Source organism: Bubalus bubalis, chromosome 11, assembly GCF_019923935.1.
Source record: "Bubalus bubalis isolate 160015118507 breed Murrah chromosome 11, NDDB_SH_1, whole genome shotgun sequence".
In the NCBI taxonomy this organism is placed as follows: Eukaryota; Metazoa; Chordata; class Mammalia; order Artiodactyla; family Bovidae; genus Bubalus; species Bubalus bubalis.
Genome location: NC_059167.1, coordinates 74,398,614 through 74,417,513, shown reverse-complemented (window position 1 = coordinate 74,417,513; position 18,900 = coordinate 74,398,614). Strand labels below are relative to the sequence as shown.

Below are 18,900 nucleotides of genomic sequence, written 5' to 3'. Positions count from 1 at the left end.
CTGTCTTACTCCAATCCCCTTAAACCACTTTTTACTGTCCCACGTGCCTATGGTATCCCCTGGGGTATGAGGTGGCAGTGACATGTTAAATACTCATAAGGTGGTGATTTTAATCAGTGATAGATTTCAGTTGAGAGATGACATTACCTGCCCCAAAGTGAGATGATATTCATGTTTGGAAAATAAGAGAAATAATGGTTAACTTGGTTTTGGGACCAACTATCCTGAAAAGCTCAGCTATGCTGGAGGATAACTTATTCCTTGTGGGGCTGGGTCATAGATGTGTTCATTACAGAACTATCTGGTCAATGGAACACAACTCTATGATCAACATGGTTCCCCATCCACCCCCCGTACTTCCTAAAATTCACCATTGTTTTTAATGTTCTTTAGCACCAACAGTATTTCTAACAGTGCAAGTTAGACCTATTGAACATCAGTATTCCTCCAGAAGAAGTGTTTCGCAAACTGGAGCCAGAATGAACCATCTGCACTCATTACCTAGCTCTTGGTCTGATGGCTCAATGTTATAGCCATAACCAACAAACGTCCGGACAGCTTCACGAAGGCTGTCCCTGTTTGACTTCTTGGTACGCTCATCCAGCAATGAATATGGCACCAAACGTGGATTTCTTTTGTTCTTTAAATCCTACGTGAAGCCAGAGAAAAGAGAATCTGAGAAAATGCATTTCATCTTTACCAAGAGCTCGTCCCACTCACATATCCCCAGCAACAGTCCTGGTTTCCTCATGTGAATCTGCCAGCTCTTCTCCCAGTGCCTTGATATTCACCAATGAACATATTTGCCACTTCAGGATTAAATGAGTACAAATGGAAAATTTGTACTAACATTCAAAGCCAGCAGTAAAAATCACATTTTAATAATGCCAGCCCTTGAATAAAATGAAGTGTCATGAAATTAGTTAGACTCCTCCAGTCCCAAGGCGAGGCAGATGGGGGTTTGCGTAACTATTCCCCGATGAAAGATCATGCATGATTTAAACTGCTATGGCCTCCTCACAACAGATCCTTCACAGAGAAACATTTGAAGAGATGGCAGAGCCACGGTGGGGCTGTTGCCCTGTAATAGCACATATTTGGATGAGTCCTTCTCCGGTCCTTAGTGGGGACTAAGACGACGACCATGACAATGGCAGTGATAAGTCGTCATAATCGGACATGCTGCTTTGAATTCCCCACTCCCTTCCCTGCCACGTTTCCTAGTTGTCATCTTCTTGGTTCCAGACATGCGCAGGTTGAGAGGCTCAGGAATGAATGAGCACGTGTGCACACAGCTATCTGTGAACTTCCCTGATCCTGAGCCTTCCTGAGATGAGGGGGTTATTTCAGAGTGAGAGGTGCAGCAGGTGGGTTAGCGCTGAATCATGGTTCTGAACACCACCTAACTTCTTGCTGGGCTCTCATGCTGCCTTTGGATGAGCCAAGAACTCTGCCTGGGAATTCTGGCCCCGTGGACTGAAGTAAGGGGACACAGGCATATCGTTGGGCTGGTCTGCCCCTCTCCTGGGCTGGTTTGCCCCTCTCCTGGGCTGGTTTCCCCTTCAGTGGTACATACTTGGGACCACTCCAAAAATACTGCTGAGCTGTGATGTTGATTCATGTGAACCTTACATTGGCCTTGGAGAGTGAGTGAAAGCTCAGCTTGCCATGGGACAAGCAGCAAGACAGGGAATAAGAGAAGATGCAGCCAGAGGCCATATACACAAGGCAACCTGATCACAAGTGTAACGGACTAACAAATGAAATGTAAGCCTATGCACTGCTGGAGTTAATGTCAACATGACCATCGTGAATTCCATTCAGCCCCATGATTCTATTAATAATGAATGTTCTGAGGGATGAGCCACAGACTGCAAAGGCAACCTCCATCTTCCAATCTAATACCCACCAAAGCAAAATGCCTTTTTGATAGATGATCACATCTCCTGGCTTCTCCATCAGGCCTGACCCAGCACCTCTCACCTGTTGAATGCCATAGGTCCATCCTTGTTTTATTCTGTCTTTTGCCCAGACATTGTGTGCATTTTCTGCAAGCTTATCCACTAAAACTTCTTGAGGCGGTAACAGCTTCACATCAGACAAATCCAAAGGGGCTGGCTTATAGCCATTGGACATCATGTAGCTACAAGTAAATGCAAAATATATATTTTGAACAGAACTGTAAATCTCCCCCATTTCGGATTTTTGACCAATAGCACAGGGTCGGAATACTAGAAAGATAAGGCTATAGTCACAGGTTCTATGTGTTTTCCAGATGGCTCAGTGGCAAAGAATCCACCTGCAATGCAGGAGACAAGGGTTCAGTCCTTGGGTCAGGAAGATCCTCTGAAGGAGGAAATGGCAACCCACTCCAGTATTCTTACCTGGAGAATCCTGTGGACAGAGGAACTTGGTGGGCTACAGTCCATGGGATCACAAAGAATTGGACATGACTGAGCAACTGAGCATGCAAGCACAGGTTCTCCCCTTGGCAGAATGGATAGCTCAGTTTGATTTCAAGTCTTCAGATGCGGCCCCTAATTCATCATCCTGAACCCATCCTTATTTCTCAGGGTGCAAACCATGGGCACACTCAGTATAATTCAGCATCACCAAAGCTCCTTTGCCTCACTTCACAAACACAAAGGTTATGATACACGGGGCAAGGACGCAACCTTAAGCCAAATGATTTCTTATACAGCAGCAGAATATGATTGCTCAGTTTTAGAAAACTAAACCTTCACTTTGAGAATTAAAAAAAAAAATCATAGCATTAGAGAGTTTGTGAAATGACCTTCATGGTTTGCTGTCCAGTCCAGGAATCACAGCCACAGTTGTCTGTAATTTGCTAGATAATGTGAGGATGGGAAAAGTTCAGCAGGAGCCCAGGGAGATGCACTGTGTAAACGGAGAGAAGCAGGGGTCCATGTGGAGTGACTCACAGGAGAGCAACTGACCATAGTCATGTGGGAACGTGAGTCCAAAGGCACTCACAACCCCAAGGCCACTGACTGCTCAGATCAGGGCCAGAACCTAAACCTGACGACTTGCAGACCAGTGTTACTCTACCCAAGAACCTCAGAGCAGTAGGAGATGCGAGGTGTACTGTAGGCATGATGCTGTCCCTCACCCACCTTCTAGGGATGCCTGACCTTGGGCAAGGCCACCATGTGCTGATCACTGAGCCCTGAGCCCAGCCACCCCTCCAGCTGCTGCCTCTCACACGTGTGGCTCCTGGCCCCAGGAGCTGCCTCTGAGAGTGGAGCTTGGCAGCCTGGGGTTTCACAGGGAGGAAGGGGAAGATAAGCATTCGATTAGAGCTGGCAATGCCTTGGCTCTTAAGTCATGACGACAACTGGGTGTGAATGCATGTGCCCCCAAGGCTGGCACATGTGTGAGTGAGCAAGCGAGCCAGGGGATGTGCCAGCAAGCCCATATCTGAGACTGTGAGAACACATGACGAGTGAATGTACGGATGAGAGGGAGAGAAGGATACGTGCAGATTTAGGGGCCAAATTAAATCTTGGCAGAGACACCCATTTCTGCAAGATTTACAAGTCTGGCCCAATGCCAGAGGAGTGAATCTTTGCTGTGGCTACCGACCATATTCAAGTTGTCTTGCCAATTGCTATTCTTATAGACCATGACAGCTTATCCTTCTGAGTGCCGCATCTTCTGGCTCAAAACTAACAATAGTAGATAGTAGTGTGGATCCAGGCAGAAGGAATAAAAAGAGAGGAAGCCTGGAAAGCCTGTACTTCAGCTGGTTTCTGCTTGGGGTTTGAGTGCAGTCTAGGCACCTGGAGGAACTGCCTGACCTGGTGCTGGAAGTATCTGGGGCGGTTCCCTGCCTCTGTGCGTGGACCTCCTGTCCTCCCAGTTTAAACATTAAGACCGAAGCATTTAAGTTGCCAACCATTAAAAGATCACCTACTTTTTGGGTAATTTGACCTTCTTGAGATCGTCCTCAGCAGCTGGGTTAACATGAGCAATGTGGCACCCCAGGGCCAGGAGAGTTCTGTGATGTAGTGGACAGAGAAAACAAAGGTCAACGGCAAGGCAGAGTTCAGTGAGAGCCCCCACCTCCATCAGAAGTGATAAAAACAGACTACAGTCACTCATTAGACCACAGGTTGCCAAACTTTTCTTAGAGGTGAGATAGGAAATGTTGTAGGCTTTGTGGTCCTTAGGTCTCTGTTACAGTTACTCACCTCTGCCACTGCAGAGGGGAAATAGTCATAGACGATATGCAAGACAATATGAAGAGCCTGCCTGTGTTACAGTAAACATTTTTTTTTTAACCAAAATAGGTGGCTGGTTAGATAAGCTTGTGGATCGTAGTTTGCCAACTCCTGAATGTATAGCATAAGAATGCAACAAAAAGTTTGTTCATTCTGGGAGACCTTTTCTAGTTTATGACTCTGCATTAGGATTGTATCCTGATTCTCTGATTCCAGAAGACGGATGGGACCCTAATAGCAAACCCAGAAGTCAGCAAGCATTTCCTGGGTGCTCCCTGCACACAGTGCCTTGAGCTGTGCTGGACACCACGAGGTACCAAAGCCTCACCCTTGAGGAGGGTCGCTGTGATGGAAGACATTTCACATGGGTTCCTGTGAGACAAGGCATCACTATGCCAGCAAACCTGAAGTTAAAAAGTTCTGTACTGACAAGGAGCGAACAGAGAAATGCTAGGCAGAGCTCACAGGTAACAAGTACAAAGGGATTGAAGAAGGGAGATATAGACTCGGGCTAAAAAAAATAATGGAGATCTGAATCAATGTTGAAACTGTGGGTGAGATCATAGAGAAGCTAAAAGTTATTTTTAGGTTGGATGTTAGTTAATTAAACTATGTTTTCCCATTGATTTTTTAGAAATGCTGTATCCTTATTTTTTAATGTTCAGCATCTCATTTAACCCTTACAACAATTATGAAAAGATAAGAACTATTATATCCTCACTTTGTAGATGAGAGAACAGAGACTTAGGTTAAGTTGTCCAATTTCAATATGACCTAGAATCTACTGTATATCTTATCTTCTTTTCTTAATGATACATGAACTAAAAGAGGCAACTCCCCTGGAGAAGGAAAGGCAGCCCACTCCAGTATTCTTGTCTGGGAAATCCCATGGACAGAGGAGCGTGGCAGGCTATGGTCCATGACTTAGCAACTAAACAACAAAAGAAGCAATCAGTCTTTTGCAAGTTTCTCTTTTTCTCTTTTTTGCCTACATTTTCCTTGTCCCTGGCAAGTAGCAAATGGTCTCTAAAGAACTATATATGCTAAATAACAACAGTGGATGTATTATTCACTATGCTAAACCCTTTTGTGGCATGAATAATCCCCATTCCTGCTAATTTGTCAGACTGCATCATGTTTTCGAGGCAAGAGACAACAGGTTTGTAGTTTAGTTATAAGGCATTAAATCATCTGCTCACTGTTTAATCCAGATTCAATTAAACACTCACTTTAAGGTTTCAGTTGACATTTGTAGGTTATAATTCTTCTCAGTTTCAGGCAGCTTTGAAAACTCAACAAGGCAGGGGTGTTGTCTTTTATTGTCATCCCGTATCTAGGTGACAACATAAGAAAGAATATAATTTTAAGTTTTCACCACCAGCACTGCCTGGGGAAACAGAAAAGGACGCACTTTGAAACATGGCCCAGGCAATTCATGTCGGGCAGGACAACGACAGCTATTTGCTGATAGACAAATAGACGGTCTTCTCTCTAGTAAGTGACACATGCGGTCCCCGGGCTGCTGGCGGCTTGCGTCCTGTGCACTGCTTCTAGTCAAGTGTTTGCATTCAGAACATACTTTCCCAGAGAAGCACTTTTATTCATGGCAACCATGCTCCTGCCTGTCCCAGATGTGCAGAACCCTGGTGCCACTGCAGGGTAGCATTCTTCAGAACATAAAGGACTACAGACTCTGGACCGGCACTGTCTGATGGAAACACAGAATCAGCCACCGATGGGAACTACATTTGCAATTTCTAATTTCCTAGTAACCACATGAGAAAAGCAAAACAACAACAGGACCCGCCCCCACCCCAAACCAAACCAAAACAAAAAAACCCCAAACCAAACCAAACAAAAAAAAACCCCGAAAGCCAAAGCCAAAACCAGGTGAAACAAATTCTAATAATGTATTTTACTTAACCTAATACACTCAAAACGTTACCATTTTAACAAATAATTAAGAAATTATTTCAAGCCATTTTATATTGGCTTTTCATAGAAAGTCTTAAAAAGCCACCATGTACTTTCTATTTACAGCACGTCAACTCAGGCTAGTCACATTTTAAGTGCTTAGGAGCCACATGTGGCCCACAGCTATTGTATTGAACAGTGCAGATCCAGACAGTAACTCACTCATTCATTCGTTCGTTTATTTCACAAACACTTGCTGAATGTCGACTAGGTGGTGGGCTGTAGGCTAGACCTTAGGATTTCAATGGTGAGCTGGGATAGGATATAGTCTTATGGGCAGTAATACAATAATCAAAGAAGTAAGTGTTGAATTGCAACTGTGATTACAAGAGCATTTAGCAGAGAGGGGGTCACATATAAAGAGAATATTATGAGCTGTATCAATATATAACTGCTGGGGTGCAGGGACCCTTTCAGTAACTAAGCTGGATGGTACATAATTTGAGAGTGTCAGGGTCATAGGAAGCTTTAGAATCATGGATCCTTCTGCCTTTGGACATGACCTTACACAAATCACAGAAGAAAGTCCATTTACATCCTCTTTGAACAAGGTTCTCTAGTGAAAGAGATTTCTTAACCTCCTCCGAGTGTCCGTGAATCTTAGTGATACATCTGAAAACCACAATAAACAAATTCTGATTCACAACAATGAATCAGCCTCTTTTCACCAGCCATGCAGAGAGGACAGCTTTTTCTGAAGAGAAATAAGATGTGAGGGCGCTCAAGGAGGAGATGAGGGATGACCACACTCGATATTCCCTGAATAAAACACCTAGCATTTGGGAGTAAGGAGGAGGCCAACTGCACGGTCAGCCTGTGCAGAGCCTGTCTCCCTGGCACACCTAACCACAGTTCAACAAACTTCTGAGCAAGGCTGCTGGACACAGTGAGAGCTGGATGGGACTCAGTAAGAAGTAGGTTTGGGCTTGTGAGGTTTTTGTTTTTTATCATTTGAGTCTTTGAAGAAGTCTTCCAGGTAAAAGGCTACCCAACCCTCCACTCTAGCCAGGTCACTCAAACACATACCTTGCCAAAAGTCCAGCCAAGCTCTATTTTATTCATTCCCCAAAGCTCGTGGATGTTTTCAGCCAGCCTGTCTCGTATTTTCTCTAGATGAGGTGGTAAAACAACCTAAAAGGAAACAACAAATGAGAAGTCAGAACTACGAGAATCAATTTTATTAAGATCTCATCATTAAGTCTAGGCAGATCAGATACCCCAGTTGAATTCACTACATGTCACTAAAGGAAATCAACCCTGAATATTCATTGCAAGGACTGATGCTGAAGCTGAAGTTCCAGTACTTTGGCCACTTGATGTGAAGCGTCAACTCATTGGAAAATACCTGGGAAAGATGAGGGAAAGAGAAGAAGGTGGTGACAGAGGATGAGATGGTTGGATGGCATTCCCGACTCAGTGGACATGAGTTCAAGCAGAGACTGGGAGATGGTGAAGGTCAGGGAAGCCTGGTGTGCTGCAGTTCATGGGGTCACAGAGTTGGACACAACTTAGCAACTGAACAACATGTCAGTCAAGAGGGGCTGTTTCTATAGACTCCTTCCTCTCTTGGCTTCCTCTGGACCATCTCTCCCTTTCCATCTCTCCCTATGCTCTCTTCTTGAGAGATCTCATCCATCCGCAGGTGGTCACGCCTGACCATCCAGCCTCCATTCATGGTCTCTCTTGCAGTTCAGATACACTATTCCAACTGCCTGCAGGATTTTTCCACCAAAGTGAATTCAGTATGTTGCTCAAAGTGGAATTCATTATTTTCCCTTTAAAACTTGTTTCTTATTTTTAGCTTCTCTTTTTTTGTTGAACGAATGTGTCCACAATTGCCTTAAACCTGAAAGTCATCTTAGTGTCTTTTGTCTTGGCATTATACTCCCACTTTCATCCCCCCACCAACCACAACTAATCAGTCACAAAATCCAACATGCTTATTTCCTAAACATATTTTTGAAGGTTCCCCTCCTTCACATCACTCAACCTTGATATTTTCTACCTGGACCATTACAAGACCATTCACAACTGGTCTTGCCAACTCCCACCAATACATTTTTCACACTGTGAACAGAGTGATGAGCTGACAATAATACAACTACATCAAAACACTCTCCTCTTGAGCATCCCCAAGTATGCCTTGACTCTCCTAAGACACAGACTAGATGTATTAATCAAGAATATAGTGCTATTCTTCAGCCCTCTCATCACAGTCCTCCCAAAACACATCCTTTCCAAATCTCCTGAAATTCTCCCCAAAAGGTCACACTGTCTCACAGTTCTGTGTCCTTAAATATACAACCTTTACTCTTATTAGTACTCCCTGTAATACACATAATATGTATACTCTCCCTGCCTCCATGCCATATGACAAATGACAAAGACTCTCTCCTTGGCCCAATCTCTAGATGAGTGCTTCTGAGCTATTTTTCTCTAGGCTCAATCCTGGGCCTTGTCTTCAGGATTCCAGTTTTAGCAAGAATCTTGCTAATTCAATTTACTGACCCACACCCTTGATATCTGATCACCCACCACATCTGAACAAATTTATTCATCCCCAATCCTTCCCCAGGTGATATCAGATCACTCAGACCTGCCTTCAGTGAGAGAATTGTTAGGTCAGTTTAGTAAGAATCCATCCCAACCCCAATGTTCTACTAACTACTTTTGCATCACTGACATGCCCACCCCCACCCCCACCCCCACCTTGTTCCTTGGCTGTAAATCTCCACTTGTCTGTGTTGTATTCAGAACTGACCCCAGCTCTATAATGGAGTTCCATTTCCTCTATTGCAAGAGGTTCTAAGTAAGATTGGGAGAAGGCAATGGCACCCCACTCCAGTACTCTTGCCTGGAAAATCCCATAGAAGGAGGAGCCTGGTGTGCTGCAGTCCATGGGGTAACTAGGAGTCGGACACGACTGAGCAACTTCGCTTTCACTTTTCACTTTCATGCCTTGGAGAAGGAAATGGCAACCCACTCCAGTGGCTGGATTTTAGCAAGATTCTTGCTAAAACTGGAGAATCCCAGGGATGGGGGAGCCTGGTGGGCTGCCGTCTACGGGGTCGCACAGAGTCGGACATGACTGACGTGACTTAGCAGCAGCAGCAGCAGCTAAGTAAGATCTGTTTATACCTCTTTAACTGCTACCCAGCTCTGGTTTTAATACAACTTCAGTTCAGTTTAGTCACTCAGTCATGTCTGACTCTTTGCAATCCCATGGACTGCAGCACGCCAGGCTTCCCTGTCCATCACCGACTCCCGGAGTTTACCCAAACGCATGTCCGTTGAGTTGGTGATGCCATCCAACTATCTTGTCCTCTGTTGTCCCCTTCTCCTCCCACCTTCAATCTTTGCCAGCATCAGGGTCTTTTCAAATAAGTCAGCTCTTCACAACAGGTGGCCAAAGGACTGGAGTTTCAGCTTCAACATCAGTCCTTCCAATGAATACTCAGGACTGGTCTCCTTTAGGATGGACTGGTTGGATCTTTTTGCAGTCCTACGGACTCTCAAGAGTCTTCTCCAACACCACAGTTCAAAAGCATCAATTCTTCAGCACTCAGCTTTCTTAATAGATCAACTCTCACATCCATACATGACTACTGGAAAAACCATAGCTTTGACTAGATGGACATAGGTTGGCAAAGTAATGTCTCTTCTTTTTAATATGCTGTCTAGGTTGGTCATAACTTTTCTTCCAAGAAGCAAGCGACTTTTAATTTCATGGCTGCAGTCACCATCTGCAGTGATTTTGGAGCCCCAAAAATAAAGTCTGTCACTGTTTCCCCATCTATTTGCCATGAAGTGATGGGACCAGATGCCATGATCTTCGTTTTCTGAATGTTGAGTTTTAACCCAACTTTTCCACTCTCCTCTTTCACTTTCATCAAGAGGCTTTTTAGTTATTCTTCACTTTCTGCCATAAGGGTGGTATCATCTGCATATCTGAGGTTATTGATATTTCTCCTGGCAATCTTGATTCCAGCTTGTTCTTCATCTAGTCCAGCATTTCTCATGATGTACTCTGCATGTAAGTTAAATAAGCAGGGGGACAATATACAGTCTTGATGTACTCCTTTCCTGATTTTGAACCAGTCTGTTTTTCCATGTCCAGTTCTAACTGTTGCTTCTTGACCTGCATACAGATTTCTCAAGAGGCAGGTCAGGTGGTCTGGTATTCCCATCTCTTGAAGAATTTTCCACAGTTTGTTGTGATCTACACAGTCAAAGGCTTTGGTGTATCAATAAAGCAGAAGTAGATGTTTTTCTGGAGCTCTCTTGCTTTTTCGGGGATCCAGCAGATGTTAGCAATTTGATCTCTGGTTCCTCTGCCTTTTCTAAATCCAGCCTGAACATTTGGAAGTTCATGGTTGACGTATTTTTGAAGCCTGGCTTGGAGAATTTTGAGCATTACTTTACTAGCGTGTGAGATGAGTGCAATTGTGTGGTAGTTTGAGCATTCTTTGGCATTGCCTTTCTTTGGGATTGGAATGAAAACTGACCTTTTCCAGTCCTGTGGCCACTCCTGAGTTTTCCACATTTGTTGGCATATTGAGTGCAGCACTTTCACAGCATCATCTTTTAAGATTTGAAATAGCTCAATTGGAATTTCATCACCTCCACTAGCTTTGTTCATAGTGATGCTTCCTAAGGCCCACTTGACTTCACATTCCAGGATGTCTGGCTCTAGGTGAGTGATCATACCATCGTGACTATCTAGGTCATGAAGATCTTTTTTGTATAGTTCTTCTGTGTATTCTTGCCATCTCTTCTTAATATCTTCTGCTTCTGTTAGGTCCATACCATTTCTGTCCTTTATTGTGCCCATCTTTGCATGAAATATTCCCTTGGTATCTATAATTGTCTTGAAGAGATCTCTAGTCTTTCCCATTCTATTGTTTTCCTCTATTTCTCTGCACTGATTACTGAGGAAGGCTTTCTTATCTTTCTTTGCTATTCTTTGGAACTCTGCATTCAAATGAGTATATCTTTCCTTTTCTCCTTTGCCTTTCACTTCTCTTCTTTTCACAGCTATTTGTAAGGTTAATAGAGTTTTGCCAAGAGAACTCACTCGTCATAGCAAACACCCTCTTCCAACAACACAAGAGAAGACTCTACACATGGATATCACCAGATGGTCAATACCAAAATCAGAGTGATTATATTCTTTGCAGCCCAAAATGGAGAAACTCTATACAGTCATCAAAAACAAGACCAGAAGCTGATTGTGGCTCAGATCATGAATGCCTTATTGGCAAATTCAGACTTAAATTGAAGAAAGTAGGGAAAACCACTAGACCATTCAGGTATGACCTACATCAAATCCCTTATGATTATACACGGGAAGTGAGAATAGATTCAAGAGATTAGATTTGATAGACAGAGTGCCTGAAGAACTATGGATGGAGGTTCGTGGCACTGTACAGGAGGCAGCGATCAAGACCAGCCCCAGAAAAAAGAAATACAAAAAGGTGAAATGGTTGTCTGAGGAGGCCTTACAAATAGCTGTGAAAAGAAGAGAAGCTAAAGGTTTTAATACAAACTCCCCCAATATTTATCCTTCTGTTGTTAGCTCAGTGTCTCAGTGTCTTCCCCAGGACCTTCAGGGAAAGTTTCTCTAGGTTTTCCTGGCACTTTGCTCCTCTCCCACAGAGGTCACAACCTGGGGACTCAAGTTCTCTTTTCTCTCCCTTATTTTCTCTAACTGACTACTACGATAGTAACAACAATAAACAATTATTACCATTTTCATTTATTAGTTGATAGTTCATAAGAAGTGCGAATGTTCATATAAAAATCCAGATTTCTAATATCTCCTGACCAGTTGGAAGACTCTAACTTTGGCTTGACACTTTTACTTGGCAATTATAAGCCAGGGCTAAGAAATCGCTACCTGCTTCAGGAGGGCCTGCACCCTTGACCTGCTTCCCTTTTGTGTCACCTCCCTGGCTCTAGTATGATTATTAGTGTTTCCATTATTTACAGAAATCCCATTTATGTTTGAGGAGGGGAGCTCATAGAGAATTTTTTTTTTTTTAGAAAAAGTATACCAAGTCAGTGCTATACAAGGAGACTACAGAGAAAAGTAGCAATAAAATATTTAAGCTATGTATGAAAGGCACTATTTGACTTTCGACTAAAGACAGTCTTTTAAAAAACCGACTTATTATTGAAAAGTCAAACTTAAGTGCCATGATGTTTTGATAAGGAACAAAATTGGGAAAACTATTAGCAAACATGACTACTGCATTTGGGTTTTACTGGTTAAATAAGATAATCTGTTTAAATTAAGTGCTCCTTAGTCAATCACAGCCTGAAAGTCAGACTTAAAAAAAAAAATTACACTTGTGCTTTTTTTTTGCTTATCTCTTCAACTTGGTTGCGAATTCCCAGAGAATCTTGAGACATTTCTGCCTTTGTCTCACAGAGCCTGGTACAATGCCTGGTGTGTAGCAAGTGCTCAACTTGTTTATGGATTGCAAAATCCTTAGACTTCAATTGTCGTATACGGTGGAAATGTAAAGAATAATGGTCGTTCACATATCATGACAATGCTACAAAATGTATGGTAAGAATAGTTCAATGGTGAAGAAGCAAGGAGGATTTAACCCTATTACATTATCTCCATGGGATGCCTCCTGTTGGCAGCCTGAACCTACCTGACTGGTATCTATAGGGCATGGGATGAAAGATGCTTGGGAGAGGAACTGGGTGGTACCCAACAGATCTCGAATTCCTTCAGCATCACGTTTATACTCTTTGACAGGCTCCAATCTCATCTTTTCTTTTGGAAGTAAGGCTTCATAGCAAGGGGCATAGCCAGAGGGAGGCAGGAACTTAAATTCTCCATGACGTCCACCCAGCAGGAAACGGACTCTGTGTTATTTGGAGAGACCAGGAAGAGAGAGGTTAAAAAAATAATATGCCAGCCTAAATAAGTGAAAGTTAAAGATCAGCTCCCCCCATCCAAATTATTTTTTTGAGAAGTGAATGATGTCAGATTCATCACAGTGAACACCCTAAAGTACACATCATAGTGAACACCCTAAATTGGAGATAAAGCCAAGTATCAGTTCATACTGCCCACAATTCTCAATTGACCACGTCAGCTAAGTTCTTAAAAATGAAGATACATTAAAACTACTAGATTTTTTCCTTTTGCTTAATTAGAGTATAATTGCTTTACAATGGTGTGCTAGTTTCTGCTGCACAGTGAAGTGAATCCGCTACATGTATACATATATCCCCTTTCTCTTGGGCCTCCCTCCCACCCACTCCTATCCCACCCACCCAGGTCATCACAGAGCACTGAAAACAACCCAGTCAAAACATGGGTGGAAGATCTAAATGGACAGTTCTCCAAAGAAGACATGTAGATGGCCAAGAGGCACAGGAAAAGATGCTCATCACCGCCAGTTATTGGAGAAATACAAATCAAAACTACCATGAGGTACCACCTCACACTCATCAAAATAGCCATCATCAAAAAAGTCTACAAACAATAAACGCTGGAGAGGATGTGGAGAAAAGGGAACCCTCCCACACTGTTGGTGGGAATGTAAATTGATACAGTCACTATGGAGAAGAGTATGGAGGCACTTAAAAAAGTAAAAATAGAAGTATCATATGACCCAGAAATCCCACTCCTGGGCATATATACCTTGCTGCTGCTAAATCACTTCAGTAAACCATAATTCAAAAAGACATACACTCCATGTTCATTGCAGCTCTATTTACAATAGCCAAGACATAGAAGCAACCTAAAGGCCTATTGCCAGATAAATGGATAAAGAAGATGTGGCACTTATATACAATGGAATATTACTCAGCCATAAAAAGGAATGAAACTGTGTTGTTTGTAGAGATGTGGATGGACCTAGAATCTGTCAGAGTGAAGTAAGTCAAAAAGAAAAAAAAATTATCACATATTTAAAATCACTCGATTTTAAAAAATCAAGTTCATCCTTACCCTAGTTGGAGAATCATTACTATAGATATCATTAATATAGATATTATTACTATGGTTTGAAAAGAGTAACAGTGATAATGCCAGATTCTGGAAAGATCACATTGAAACAACAGCATGAGAACTTCAAGTCTTTTTACTTGAGAGGGATTACTCACACAACAATGAAAGAAAACATGCTATAAATATTTGGGGAAAATAGGAAATTCCTAGTTTAAGGTGCAAAAAGATCAAGTAACAAGAGAATATTAAACAGAAATGGTACACATGGCAGGAGATGTTAATAGAAAAGAGACACTGAAGAGGCTGCAGTTCCCAAAGTAGCCATATGAGGGAGACTGTGAGAAAGTATCAGCAGGTGGTTACAGCCATGCGGGGCCAAACGGGCCTCCAGTGTTTGCTCCCTAGGGTTCCAGAGCCTTCTAGGGGGCACCATTGCCTTGTTGGCACCCAGGCCTAATGCCCTGGCCCACTCCAGCAGTGCCTACAGGGACCTCCCAAGGAAGAAAGAAGAATCCTTTTGGGGCCACAGTCACGGCTGGCACTGCTTACCAATAAGCTGAAATCTTTAAAATATTTTAATTTTGCATTCTGGCTGACTATCAGCCTCATATATATTGTTAGGTTAGGGTTAGAGCACAAAGTTCCTCTGCAAGAAGAGAGTGAAAGTGAAGTATTTAAACATGACACTTCATAGCCTTTTAGGTTTGAGACTAGAAATATAGCTTTTGCAAATCATCTGTAAACCATATTAAACTGATGAGAAAATATGACACTAACCTCAAGTAATTAGGACATGACAAGATACACAGTCCTGCAGGGTCACCAATAATCTTACGCAGGAAAAACCCATCCACATACATAGCAGCTACACGTATTCACTCCCTCCCACTTCACCTCAGCATAACCAACTATGATATTTACTGAGCCCACATGAACTGCACTGTTCTCCACACTGTGGATCCAGCAATAAATAGAGAATACCCTGTCCCTCGTGTCACAGAGCAGACATCCAAGGAGGCAAACAGTCATAACAACTGATGGGGAGACATTTGATGAGGGAATCTGAAGGATTCCCTCCCTCAGAGGGAGACTGAAACAACTCAGGGAAGGAGGAGGGTGCTAGACTGGGGTCTAGAAAGGCTTCTCTGAGGGGGAGATATTTCTGTTAACCCTAAAGGAAAAGGAGAAGCCAATGAGTTCAGAATCTGGAGGAAGGGCATTCTGGGTGAAAGGAACAACATGTGCAAAGGCCCTGAGGTAGGGAAGATGTGGGTGGAGGGCGGTGTGAGTGAGAACATGGGGAGCCCGAGGGGTAAGAGACAAGGTGGCAGGGGTAAATGAGGCAGGGTCTGTTTCTTTCAGGTGAGGAGCTTCTGAGGGATTTAAGGAGAAGAAACACAGGCTTCTTTTCACCGTTTCATGTAGACAGGTCTGGGGCCAGTTAGGAGGCACCTGACATCAATCTAGTCCCATTGAGAGATGAGGGTGGGTTGAAACAAGATGATGAAGACCAAGCTGGAAAGCAGTGGTTAGATTCCAATTCTGTTTTGGAATTTGGCTAGTTAGGATTTAGTGATGGAGTGGGCCTGTGTGTGTGGAGGGATATGTGGGAACGTTATGATCTAGCAAAGCTCTCAGAGCAATACTCTCCACTAGGTCTCACTTCCTTTAACTGGAATATTCTAGTGGGGGGAAGCCTTGCAGCAGAGTCTCAGTGTTGGCTGAATAACTGTGATTATGAGCAGCTAATGGTAAAACTGGAAAAGAAAAGGCTTTCCAAGTAAAAGACATTAAGTTTCTTCCCCCCTTCCCAACATAAACAAATTCTTTATCCAAATAGCATTTTATAAAATTCTGTTTTAAAATTAATTACAGAAATCATATGAAGCCTCCCACTTTCCCATTTTAAAGTACTAAACAACAATAATAGAGAATTAGAACCACAATTATTCCCTGTGAGTGCTTCTACATTAACTGTTACATAACAGGACACAATCTATGTGTATTAAGAATATGAACAATGATATTAGAACAAAATTGAGTCATTAGCTTGCAATGTTACTAATTTAGTAAACCTTCAGGAAATAATAATTAGGCCTTAATATTTGTCAACTTTCCAAAATTCAGTTGCCATAGAACAGACTGCGTTATGGACATGCTGGAACATGCTGGAACTATGGGACAAAACTAAATCATTCTGAGCAAAGCATTTGTGTGGGAAGTTTTCTGCTTTTCCCTTCTGAGCATTCTTTTGGTGAAGAGCTGAACGCCCAAGAGGAGCTTGTACAACTGGTGTATTTCTTGTTACTCACTAGTGTATGGATTCTGCTGCTGCTGCTGCTAAGTCGCTTCAGTTGTGTCCGACTCTGTGCGACCCCAGAGACGGCAGCCCACCAGGCTCTGCTGTCCCTGGGATTCTCCAGGCAAGAACACTGGAGTGGGTTGCCATTTCCTTCTCCAATGCATGAAAGTGGAAAGTGAAAAGTGAAAGTGAAGTCGTTCAGTCATGTCTGACTCTTAGAGACCCCATGGACTGCAGCCTACCAGGCTCCTCCGTCCATGGGATTTTCCAGGCAAGAGTACTGGAGTGGGGTGCCATTGCCTTCTCCGGTATGGATTCTAAGACCAACTAAATGATCTCTTACCAGGACGTCTAGATGGACTTAATTATTCATAAGCCCTATTGCCAGTTACATATAGTTTTAACATTTCTCTTGTGCTTTAAAATCTGCTCTTGTCCTCTGGATAGAGAACAAATCAATAAAGGTAGAAATCCATGTAGCACTTAGGGAGAACAATGCTGCTTTTATATTCAGTTATTAAAAGGAGAATGATAATTTGGTTGTAAATTTTAATCTTATCACCTTGAATGGCCACAAAGATAGTAAAATAAAAATTAACATGTTTACTGCTTACTGAAGCATTCATCTTCCAGTGTCATTATGCTGTGCTTCGGTGGGAGGAAAGAAGGGTTCTGGGTGGCTTCCCAAGCCCTGTCAGATGGGAGCCCTGCTCCCCAGCAGGCAGGACTGGACAGGAGCCGGTGCGGGCACACCGCCATCTGTGGCTCCTCCCCTCGCTGCCCAGAGTCTGCGGGAAGGGCTCCAACAAACTACCGCGAAGGCTGGTGGTCCTCATAAACCGTCTCCCGGAGACCCACAGCAACCAGGTCAAAGGGAATAATTAGGGATAAAATATAGGTGTAAAGGGAACAATGAAAAGCAAGGAAGAAAAAACCTGAAGCCCAATTTAATGATGTGAGGATATTAAAATGGGATCCTGTACAAAGGTTATTGTTACCATCTTTCTAAATTCCATATATATGCTTTAGTATACTGTATTGGTGTTTTTCTTTCTGGCTTACTTCACTCTGTATAATAGGCAAAAGAGACACTGATGTATAGAACAGTCTTATGGACTCTGTGGGAGAGGGAGAGGGTGGGAAGATTTGGGAGAATGGCATTGAAACATGTAAAATATCATGTATGAAACAAGTTGCCAGTCCAGGTTCGATGCATGATACTGGATGCTTGGGGCTGGTGCACTGGGACGACCCAGAGGGATGGTATGGGGAGGGAGGAGGGAGGAGGGTTCAGGATGGGGAACACATGTATACCTGTGGCGGATTCATTTTGATATTTGGCAAAACTAATACAATTATGTAAAGTTTAAAAATAAAATAAAATTAAAAAAATTAAAAAAAAATAAAAAAATAAAATGGGATCCCCCTTTGTCTCTGGTTTAGCAGAGGTCCCAGATGTAAATAATTCAGAGGATGCCAATGTTTTCTCATCCTGAAATGAGGTGCTGGACCAACGATGAGGATCCATGAAAAAACTGTGAAATCAGTGCAGCTTTAGCCCACCCCTTACCTCCACACTGATAAGAAAGGTAAAGAATTCATTTGGAGAAAGTTGTCAGGAAGAAGGGGATGGGAGTCCTTTCCCATGTGGAGTCAAATGAGGGCTTTAAGGAACTACTCAGAGGCTTGTGAGTGTCCCTGGAATGTAGCAAGGGACATGTTTGCCTAGTGATGGCGCAGAGCAGAGGGACAGATGAGCCAGCTGCTAGCCATCAGAAAGGAATCCTGCCTGGAAAGGCAAATGACTAAGCAGAGATCAGAAACCCAGGGCTTGGGGGAGGCAGGAGGCCCACAAACCTGGAGGGGGAAGGGGAATGGAGGAGGCTTGGGGTCAGCCAGAAGGGAGTGGCCAGCACAGGTGGGGAAGCCAAGTCAAGAGATTTGAAGTTGGATGCTCCCAGCCTGGGGCTCTCCAAGAGACCTACCAAAGAGCCTCAGAAGAGAAAGATGCAGCAATTATGTAGCAGCTACAAAAAGGCTTCATGTCACAAGGCAGCTGAACCAACTCCATGGAATGTGCTCACCCTTCCATCATCTTGAGTCTGGGGTGGACTCTAGGCCCTGGAGGGGCCTGAGACAGGAGCTGGTGGCTGAGGAGGAGCCTGACTTCAAACTGCAGGGGGAGTAGGGGAGGGCTCAAATGATAACTGGATACAAATCTAGAGTTTTTATACTTTTCAAAAGATGGAATTTTTAAGTATTGGCAAGATGGTTCCTGGTCTTAAAAGGAGTAATAAGGGCTACAGAACCTGCCCAAGAACTTATCCAGGAGTCCAGAGAAAGGATTTAAAGGCATGGAGAGAGAGACAACAGTCACACCTATCTAGTCTACTTTTTCTAATAAATCTGTT

At 43.2% G+C, this 18,900-nt stretch overlaps 1 protein-coding gene across 1 annotated transcript in view; it reads right to left on the bottom strand.

Annotated features, from left to right (window-relative positions):
• Positions 1 to 18,900, bottom strand: part of RYR3 (ryanodine receptor 3) — a 470,522-nt gene that overhangs the window by 207,023 nt on the left and 244,599 nt on the right. Inside the window, exons 21-26 of the mRNA XM_044925248.2 lie at positions 12,878 to 13,094; positions 7,242 to 7,346; positions 5,471 to 5,574; positions 3,935 to 4,018; positions 1,984 to 2,143; positions 502 to 649 (exon numbers count right to left, since the gene is read on the bottom strand). Of these exons, the coding sequence (XP_044781183.2) occupies positions 502 to 649; positions 1,984 to 2,143; positions 3,935 to 4,018; positions 5,471 to 5,574; positions 7,242 to 7,346; positions 12,878 to 13,094 (818 nt within the window). The remainder of the gene's footprint in view (positions 1 to 501; positions 650 to 1,983; positions 2,144 to 3,934; positions 4,019 to 5,470; positions 5,575 to 7,241; positions 7,347 to 12,877; positions 13,095 to 18,900) is intronic.